General features: G+C 40.8%; 1 protein-coding gene across 3 annotated transcripts in view; it reads right to left on the minus strand.

Annotated features, from left to right (window-relative positions):
• Window positions 1–9,956, minus strand: part of LOC132869705 (solute carrier organic anion transporter family member 1C1-like) — a 64,893-nt gene extending 54,937 nt beyond the window's left edge. Inside the window, exons 1-2 of one of the 3 annotated variants that reach the window (XM_060903038.1) lie at window positions 9,868–9,956; window positions 8,682–8,744 (exon numbers count right to left, since the gene is read on the minus strand). In XM_060903038.1, the coding sequence (XP_060759021.1) occupies window positions 8,682–8,732 (51 nt within the window). In that variant the 5' untranslated portion in view covers window positions 8,733–8,744; window positions 9,868–9,956. Of the gene's footprint in view, window positions 1–8,681; window positions 8,785–9,867 lie in introns of those variants that run through there. The other 2 variants (XM_060903037.1, XM_060903040.1) reach the window with 2 other exon arrangements.
• Between the last annotated feature and the right edge of the window lie 435 nt (window positions 9,957–10,391).

The following is a 10,391-nucleotide window of genomic DNA, read 5'->3' on the forward strand; positions in this document are numbered from 1 at the left end:
AGGAAGGTGCTAGGGTGGTCATCAGGAAGGAAGACAAGGAGACATGGTGGTGGAACAAAGAAGTGCAGGAAATTATAAAAGAGAAGAGGCTAGCAAAGAAGAATTGGGACAATCAGAGAGATGAGGAAAGCAGCTGGTTATACAGAGAGACAAGACAGAAGGCAAAAAGAGCTGTAGCGAAGGCGAAAGCAGATGCATACCAGGAGTTGTACGAAAGACTGGAGACCAAAGAAGGCGAGAAAGACCTATACAGACTAGCTAGGCAGAGAAACAGGGAAGCGAGGGATGTACAGCAGGTAAGAGTGATGAAAGATGTAAATGGAAATGTGCTGACAGAGTGTATTAAGAAGGTGGAAAGAGTACTTTGAGGATTTATTAAATGAGGAGACTCCAAGAGAGAAAAGGTCAGATTCATTGGAGACAGCAAATCAGGAAGCAGAGTTGGTTAGTAAGGATGAGGTGAGGGCAGCCATGAAAAGAATGAAGACTGGGAAAGCAGTCGGACCAGATGGTATCCCGATTGACGCTTGGAGATGTTTGGGTGAGACGGCTGTGGAGTTCCTAACGAGATTGTTTAATAAGATCCTAGAGAATGAGAAAATGCCAAATGAATGGAGAAAGAGTGTGCTAGTCCCAACATACAAGAATAAGTCAAGTCAACTTTATTGTCAAATATGGGAGGATGGGAATAAGGGAGATGTACAGAGCTGCAGTAATTACAGAGGAATAAAATTGATGAGCCACACCATGAAGCTACCGTATGGGAAAGGGTATTGGAGGCGAGATTGAGAAGAGAGGTAGCAAACTGTGAACAGCAGTACGGGTTTATGCCAAGGAAGAGCACATCAGATGCAATTTTTGCTCTAAGAATGTTAATGGAGAAGTCCAGAGAAAGCTACATTGTGTGTTTGTAGACCTGGAGAAGGCATATGATAGAGTGCCGAGAGATGAGTTATGGTATTGCATGAGAAAGAGTGGAGTGAATGAGAAGTATATTAGAGTGATGCAAGACATGTATGAGAACAGTGAAACAGCAGTGAGGTGTGCAGTTGGAATGACTGAATGGTTCAAGGTGAAGGTGGGACTCCATCAAGGATCTGCTTTGAGTCCTTTTTTGTTTGCCATAGTAATGGATAGCTTGACGGACGAAGTGAGGCAAGAGTCACCATGGAACATGATGTTTGCGGATGATATTGTGAAATGTGGTAAAAGTAGAAAGGAGGTTGAGTTGGGTTTGGAGAGATGGAGGTATGCATTGGAATGAAGAGGAATGAAGGTGAGCAGGAGCAAAACAGAATACATGTGCATCAATGAGAATGGGGATGAGAGTGTAGTGAAGATGCAAGGAGTAGACATAAAGAAAGTTTGTGAATTCAAGTACCTGGGCTCAACTGTGCAGGAAAATGGGGGCTGCGATAGTGAGGTGAGAAAGAGAGTGCAGGCAGGGTGGAGCAGTTGGAGAAGGATTTCGGGAGTCATTTGTGATAGGAAAGTCCCAGCAAAAGTGAAAGATGAGATGTATAAGAGAGTAGTGAGACCAGCTGTGATGTATGGATTGGAGACCGTACCCTTAACAAAGAGACCGGAGGCAAAGTTGGAGGTGGCAGAGTTGAGGGTGTTAAGGTTTGCAATGGGAGTGACAAGGTTGGACAGGATAAGGAACGAGTATATCAGAGGGACAGCACATGTAGAGAGCTTGGGAATTAAGCTAAGAGAGATGAGACTGAGATGGTATGGGCACATCCTGAGAAGAGATGCAGAGCATGTGGGAAGGAGAATGTTGAGGATGGAGCTGCCAGGCAAACGAAAACGAGAAAGGCCAAAGAGGAGATACATGGATGTGGTGAGAGAGGACATGAAAGTGGCAGGTGTGGTAGAGAAGGATGCGGAAGACAGGGAGCAATGGAGACAAAAGATCTGCTGTGGCGACCCCTAATCAGGAGCAGCCAAAAGAAGAGGAAGAATTGAACTGCTTCTAAAAATAATAAATTATTCTCTTAGGATTGGCTATGTACCCAAATCCTTTAAACTAGCAGTTATCAAACCCCTGATTAAAAAACCTGACCTTGATCCCTGTCAGCTGTCCAATTATTGGCCAATATCAAACCTCCCCTTTATCTCCAAGATCCTTGAAAAAGCTGTGGCACAGTAGTTATGCTCATATTTACACAGGAATAACATCCATGAAATGTATCAGTCAGGATTTAGACCTCATCATAGCACAGAGACAGCTCTGGTTAAAGTAGTAAACGACCTGCTGTTGGCGTCTGATCAGGGCTGTGTCTCGCTGCTTGTGTTGCTTGACCTTAGTGCAGCATTTGATACCATTGATCATTCCATTCTTCTGCATAGATTAGAAAATGTTGTGGGAGTTAAGGGAACGGCCCTTTCCTGGCTCAGCTCTTATTTAACTGATCGCTATCAGTATGCTGATGTAAATGGTGATTTTTCTAGACATACTGAGGTAAAGTTTGGTGTTCCACAAGGTTCTGTCTTGGGTCCACTGCTTTTTTTATGTTACCTCTGGGTGATATTATTCATAAATATTGTATTAGTTTCCACTTTTATGCTGATGAGACACAGTTGTATGTTTCTGCAAAACCAGATGAGAGACACCAGCTTAATAGAATTGAGGAATGTGTAAAGGACATTAAACACTGGATGCTTATTAAGTTCCTTCTGCTTAACTCTGACAAGACTGAAGTACTTGTACTAGGACCACATGCAGCTAGAAGTAAGTTTTCTGATTACATGGTAACTCTGGATGGCCTTTCTGTTTCTTCACATGCAGTAGTAAAAGACCTCGGAGTGATTATTGACCCCAGTCTTTCATTCGAAACTCACATTGATAACATAACCCGGATAGCTTTCTTTCATCTCAGAAATATTGCTAAGATAAGAAATTTAATGTCACTACATGATGCAGAAAAACTAGTTCATGCTTTCGTTACCTCCAGGTTGGATTATTGTAATCCCTTACTGTCTGGATGTTCCAGTAAGTGCATAAACAAGCTCCAGTTAGTTTAAAATGCAGCAGCAAGAGTTCTTACTAGAATTACAAAATATGACCACATCACCCCTGTCTTATCCACACTACACTGGCTCCCAATCAAATTTCATATTGTTTATAAAATACTACTATTGACCTTTAAAGCACTGAATGGTCTCGCACCACAGTACCTGAGCGAACTTCTGGTCCTTTATGACCCACCGTGCCTACTTAGATCAAAAGGTGCAGGCTATCTGCTGGTACCTCGTATAGTGAAGGCTACATCGGGGGCAGAGCCTTTTCTTACAAAGCCCCACAATTATGGAACAACCTTCCAAGTAGTGTTCGGGAATCAGACACAGTCTGAGCATTTAAGTCTAGGCTGAAAACATATCTGTTTAGTCAAGCCTTTTGTTAATGGTGTTTATAAGGTAAAGGTGTAGATCTGGAGAGTCCTCAGACATAGAGTGTTTTGGTAAACTGGGATGTATGGATGTTGTCAGTCCCCCACTCACTTGCTCACTTGAGTTTGTTGACGATGTAGTGGCTGGCTGCTTTGTGTCCCGGGGCTCCCTCATGCCTGTGTTACCTTCTGGCTTTCCCCTTTTAGTTATGCTGTCATAGTTAGTTTTGCCAGAGTCCCTGCTTGTACTCGGCGCAAAATGTATACTATACCTTTGTACTTATTCAGGTGACATTGGGCATACCTAACAACCTGTGTTTCCCCCCCCCCCAAAAAAAACAAAAAAAATCTGTCCCTCTGAGTTACATGTCAATCCTGGGATTGAGGTGCTGACCTCTTCTGCTCCTCAGACCTGCCTGATCCATCCTGATGCCCTATGTCTGGTTGGAGTCTCATCACATCGCTCCTGTAGAGGATGGCCCCAGATGGACAGTTGGAAGTCACACTTGGAAGATGCTCTGGACACTTACAGTAATGCTTTTATGGCTGAGGACTACAGTTGACTTGCTAACTTTAGGACTGCAGTTGTCATGAACAGTTTTGCACTCAAGTTTCCATTAATGAAGAGTTACAGTTAGGTCCATAAGTATTTGGACAGAGGCAACATTTTTCTAATTTTGGTTCTGTACATTACCACAATGAATTGTGAACAAAACAATTCAGATGCAGTTGAAGTTCAGTGTGGGTGCAATCAGTTAATTATTGAAATTAAGTGATCAATCTCGTTAAATCAGTCTCATTAAATTTTGAAGGTCAATAATTAAAATGAATCAATCCCATTGAATCGTTTAATTTGACTCGTTTGAATTGAATCATACCATAGAATCACTCATTTGAAGTGAGTCATTCAGTGAATCGTTTAGTGAATCATTTAGTGAATCGTTCAATGAATCATTTAGTGAATCATTTGGTGAATCGTTCAATGAATCATTTAGTGAATCATACCATTAATCCTGGTGCTTAATAATAAATTACCAAACAGCTAAATTATGGTATATTTCCAAATTATTACGATCACTTGCCATATTACATAACATACGCACCCTTTTTGAATTCTTTGAGAAGATTGGGGACTTCAGATATTGTTGTTCACAAATAAACACAGTTTGTTTAATAAATGACTTTATTATACAAAGATAAAAATAATAAACCAATATATACAAGCAGTGAGGTGTGTGTGTGTGTGTGTGAGAGAAGGACTTGACCATGTGTTTAGCCTCGTGTAGCTAACTACACGTGGTGGAGGCCTAGCTTGTTGGTAGCTAAACAAAAGAATGTTATCTAAACAGAACAAAGGATTAGCTCTGTGTTTAGCCTTGTGTTGCTAGTGTGAGTTTGCTAAAGGCCCTATGGCCTAGCTAAAGTGTGTTTGGTAGGCCTGGTGAGGCCTACTGAGCACGTGTTGCTAAAGACAAGGGTATTAGCCGTAGCTAACTAAAAGCTAGCTTGTGGATTTCTAGCTGAGGTGTGGTTTATCAGGCCTGATGGCCTGCTGAGCACATGGTAGGCCTTGATTAGCTTTGTGTTGCTAAGCAGACAAAAGGGAAGCTGTAGCTAACCCACTAGCTCATAACCATACTGAATCCACTGAAATCTTAATGAGATCAAGATGTATAATAATGAAATTATAATGTTAGTAAGAATAAGAGAGAGAGAAGCATGCGCAGCCTATCTATTAAACAATTGAGAGAACATAGAACCAAAATAAATCAACACGCTGCGTGTCTAACAGTGTAATGAATAAACCTGGGTTTAAATTCACACCATTCCAAATAAAAGCAAATTCCTAAGACTATCCTAATTATGCCCAAATGCCAAAATCTTACTTAATCCTGCCTTTAGCAAGATATGAAGAACTATTCGCCGGTGTAGTTTCAAGCCTCGCCGTGGGAGCACGTGAGCTGCTCGGGATGGAGGCGTAGAAAACTTTCTGGTCCACCAGAGCACTTGGGTGGTTCCCGTGGAAAGCAGAGGATTCTTGGTCCGAAACCTCAGCGTTCGTGAGGAAAAGTCTCTGATCAGAATAAGATGCACAGCGCTTTTGAGTTAAAAAGGATTCAATCGCTTCTTAACTTTTAACTGCCTGGGCTGCAGTCGTGACGTCACTTCTAATGCAAGTAAACCGGTTGTAACTCAGGTTGAGTTTAAAGATCGCGCGACTCTAGAGTTTACCTTTGCCAAGGGTAAGAAAGAAAAATCGCACTGAGTGATGGACCTTGCAAGAAAGAAGACGTCTTTTTGGGGTGGAGAGCGCCTCTTTATATGTCCAGATTCATCGGAAGCCAGACGAGAGAGACCAAGATGGAAGCGTTGTCCCATTGTTTTATGTTTCCTTGTATGATGACGTAGATGATCCCGCCCACGCGTGACGTAGGTCACACGGAAGTGGACTGGGAATTGTAGTTCTGACACAAGATGGCGGCATGATACCTACATCAGACTTTCAGCTTTAATTCAGTGGGTTGAACAAAATGATTGCATAAAAATGTGAGGAACTAAAGCATTTTTTAAACACAATCCCTTCATTTCAGGGGCTCAAAAGTAATGGGACAAATTAAATAATTGTAAATAAAATGTTCATTTCTAATACTTGATTGAAAACCCTTTGTTGGCAATGACTGCCTGAAGTCTTGAACTCATGGACATCACCAGATGCTGTTTCCTCCTTTTTAATGCTCTGCCAGGCCTTTACTGCAGCGGTTTTCAGTTGCTGTTTGTTTGTGGGCCTTTCTGTCTGAAGTTTAGTCTTTAACAAGTGAAATGCATGCTCAATTGGGTTGAGATCAGGTGACTATTGATTACTGTATTACAACAGTGACTGACTTGGCCATTCAAGAATATTCCACTTCTTTGCTTTAATAAACTCCTGGGTTGCTTTGGCTTTATGTTTTGGGTCATTGTCCATCTGTATTATGAAACGCCGACCAATCAGTTTGGCTGGATTTGAGCACACAGTATGTCTCTGAATACCTCAGAATTCATCCGGCTGCTTCTGTTCTGTGTCACATCATCAATAAACACTAGTGACCCAGTGCCACTGGCAGCCATGCATGCCCAAGCCATCACACTGCCTCCGCTGTGTTTTACAGATGATGTGGTATGCTTTGGATCATGAGCTGTACCATGCCTTCACCATACTTTTTTCTTTCCATCATTCTGGTAGAGGTTGATCTTGGTTTCATCTGTCCAAAGAATGTTCTTCCAGAACTGTGCTGGCTTTTTTAGATGTTTTTTTAGCAAAGTCCAATCTAGCCTTTTTATTCTTGAGGCTTATGAGTGGCTTGCACCATGCAGTGAACCCTCTGTATTTACTTTCATGCAGTCTTCTCTTTATGGTAGATTTGGATATTGATACGCCTACCTCCTGGAGAGTGTTGTTCACTTGGTTGACTGTTGTGAAGGGGTTTCTCTTCACCATGGAAATTATTCTGCGATCATCCACTACTGTTGTTTTCTGTGAGTGTCCAGGTCTTTTTGCATTGATGAGTTCACCAGTGCTTTCTTTCTCAGGATGTACCAAACTGTAGATTTTGCCACTCCTAATATTGTAGCAATTTCTCAGATGGGTTTTTTTCTGTTTTCGCAGCTTAAGGATGGCTTGTTTCATCTGCATGGAGAGCTCCTTTGACCGCATGTTTTCTTCACAGCAAAATCTTCCAAATGCAAGCACCACACCTCAAATCAACTCCAGGCCTTTTATCTGCTTAATTGAGAGTGATATAATGAAGGAATTTCCCACACCTGCCCATGAAATAGCCTTTGAGTCAATTGTCCAATTACTTTTGGTCCCTTTAAAAACAGGGTGGCACATGTTAAGGAGCTGAAACTCCTAAACCCTTCATCCAATTTTAATGTGGATACCCTCAAATGAAAGCTGAAAGTCTGGACTTTATGTCCATGTCCATTATATAACTATAACTTGAATATGTTTCAGTAAACAGGTAAAAAAACAAAATTTGTGTCAGTGTCCAAATATATATGGACCTAACTCTATAACATCAATGAAACTGACTTCATGTTAAAACTGTTAATGTTATAATCTGGTGTTGTCCAGGTGAGGATGGGTTCCCTTTTGGGTCTGGTTTCTCTCGAGGTTTCTTCCTCGTGTCGTCTGGGGGAGTTTTTCCTTGCCACCATCGCCATAGGCTTGCTCATTGGGGATAGATTAGGGATAAAATTGGCTCATGTCTTGGGTCATTCAGATTCTGTAAAGCTGCTTTGGGACAATGTCCATTGTTAAAAGTGCTATACAAACAAACTTGACTTGACGCTGTCAGGCCATTGTGCCATGCTCAATGATAAGGACAAGGACATCCCGACACCCTGTCCCACCACTCAGCAGGAGTAGGAGCAGGACAGCAGCTCAGAGTCAGTGTGTTTCAGTGCTCAAACTGTTGGGCTATTTAGTTGGGATTTTTTACAATGTAATAAAATGCGTTATTCCCTTTATACTCATGTTTTATTATTTGACGTTTGCATGGTAAATTAACATATACTCAAATAAAAACAGCAAATGAGGTGGTGGTCTTCCCTTCTACACTGCTACACACTACATGATCGGTTCCTTGGTTCCTCCCTAATATATATACCCAGAGTCTTCCCCCTCATGTCGCATGCAGGTTGCGTGCGCTGCGTGCACACCACACATAGGGGTAGAAAGTGAGATGTACTTCTGTCTTGCAGGCCACACAAATAGCAAGTGTGAAATACTTGTGTAGTACTTCTGAGGCACGTCACTCGTACAATGACCGTGCGTCACTCGTGTGTCTTACTGTCATCGCAAAAAGCCCCTACTAGCCGTGCTGCTGACTTGGTTCAGGTGTACAAAAGGAGTATGGGTCCCGTACGTAGTGTATGCGTTCTTGATTTGTCGCAAGACCCATAGAATTTGCATGTGCAGGACCAAAAGTCTCCACGGGCAGTCTGCGACCTACGGCACTGAACACACACAAGTGTTGCACAAGTCTCAAGCACGGTTGTGCCAAATTTTTTACCGTAGACTGCCCATAGCAGCACGTATGGTGGGTAGCGAGTGAGGCTTAACTTTACTGCATGATATACATAGTCACAATAAGTGTATAAGAATGCACACAGTTAGAATGGAAATAAAAATCTGTCAACAGGATTCTGTGTTGCACAACTTCACTATATCTGAAGATTACATAATGGCATGTAATTACACATGTAGCATAACATGCAAAGTGAATTGTAAAGAAGAGAATCACTGACCTTTAGTTTGGAGCAGCATGGCTGTCGGGGATCTTTATTCTCCACACTCATGGTAGCCTTTAACTGAACAAGAGAAGTGAGGATAATAAACCCACATCATTATTGTGCACTTATAAACCTTTGAACACTATTTGAAACCTCAAAAGCATGAGCCAAAAGGAAGGACCCTGATGACTCTCTCTCAGGAGATTTTCAGAGAACAACACCCAGTTCCTGGAAGAGGAAGAGTGTTTATAGAAATCAAAGAATTTGAGGTTGATTTCCACAACCCTTTCCGTTGGTAAACACCTTGATGGTATTTGATGATTAAAAAAAACAATGAGCATTACATTTGGAACTGGAGGAAAGATATTTTTGAGATTTGCATTCTGTGAGCTTGATTATCATAGGACAAACTCCAAAACAACTGGTTTTACTGTATATGAAGTGTGTATTCACTACAATTCCTCTGCTTTAAGACACAAATTTCAGTAATGAGTCAGACTTATTGTCCATAATATATAACACAGGACTTAATAGGGGGACTTAGTCAGAGTTGGGAGAATAACATTTTCAAGTACATGTGAAAATTCATGAATTTGATTTAAGTAGCATTTGAAATAATCATGGAACCAAAAACTGTTTTTAAATGATGACATAAAAGCACAAAAGTGAGAGTGAAAAACTAAAAATGAAAAGAATATGATAAACAAGTGATGAATTGCAATGTTGACTGATTAATGCTTGTAGTCAAAGTCACATTATTCATATCTTTAAAATAGAAAAATGATCTATTTTGAATGTAGTTCAAGTTTTTTATTCTTTTCATAAAAAACTTAATCGATTAATGGACTACGGCATATGTGGTTTACATTAAATACTGTAAGTAAATGTTTTTAGAGTATTTGTATTTGTAACTTATTTTTTCTTGCTTTCAAACAGGACAAATACATGTCCATAAAAAACATATAATTACAAATGAATCAAATTGAAATATAACAACCATTGAATTTACTTCACATTACAATTATACAGATTACGTAATGCATTATGCATATAAAATATCATACTTTACACTGTGGGCAATTACATTTACTCTATAATACCATATACAAAATTATTCAACACAAATGCTTTAAACCATTTTTAAAAATCTACTATGATTGAATTCAATCCTAGAAAGAGAAAAAAGAAAGTGGTCGATTACCTGCACTCAGATCATGCAGAGTAAGGAGTAAAGGAGATGTGTATAAAGCTAGCTGTGGCTTTTTAAATGGAACTTTGACCCAAACATTTAACTCCAAGACCCTACAGCAATGCGCAATTCTCTCTCTCTCTCTCTCTCTCTCTCTCTCTCTCATATATACACACACACACACACACTGGGTGATAGTCCACTCTATGTGAATGACTGGCAGATAATATCGTCTCATCTCATCTCATTATCTCATCTATCTCTATCTTCTTAATTTCCCTGAGGGAACCCGCCCAAAGGGATCAATAAAGTTTTATCTAATCTAATCTAGCCGCTTTATCCTGTTCTACAGGGTCGCAGGCAAGCTGGAGCCTATCCCAGCTGACTACGGGCGAAAGGCGGGGTACACCCTGGACAAGTCGCCAGGTCATCACAGGGCTGACACATAGGGGGACACAACCATTCACACTCACATTCACACCTACGGTCAATTTAGAGTCACCAGTTAACCTAACCTGCATGTCTTTGGACTGTGG

This window comes from Neoarius graeffei, chromosome 21, assembly GCF_027579695.1.
Source record: "Neoarius graeffei isolate fNeoGra1 chromosome 21, fNeoGra1.pri, whole genome shotgun sequence".
NCBI classification, from domain to species: domain Eukaryota; kingdom Metazoa; phylum Chordata; class Actinopteri; order Siluriformes; family Ariidae; genus Neoarius; species Neoarius graeffei.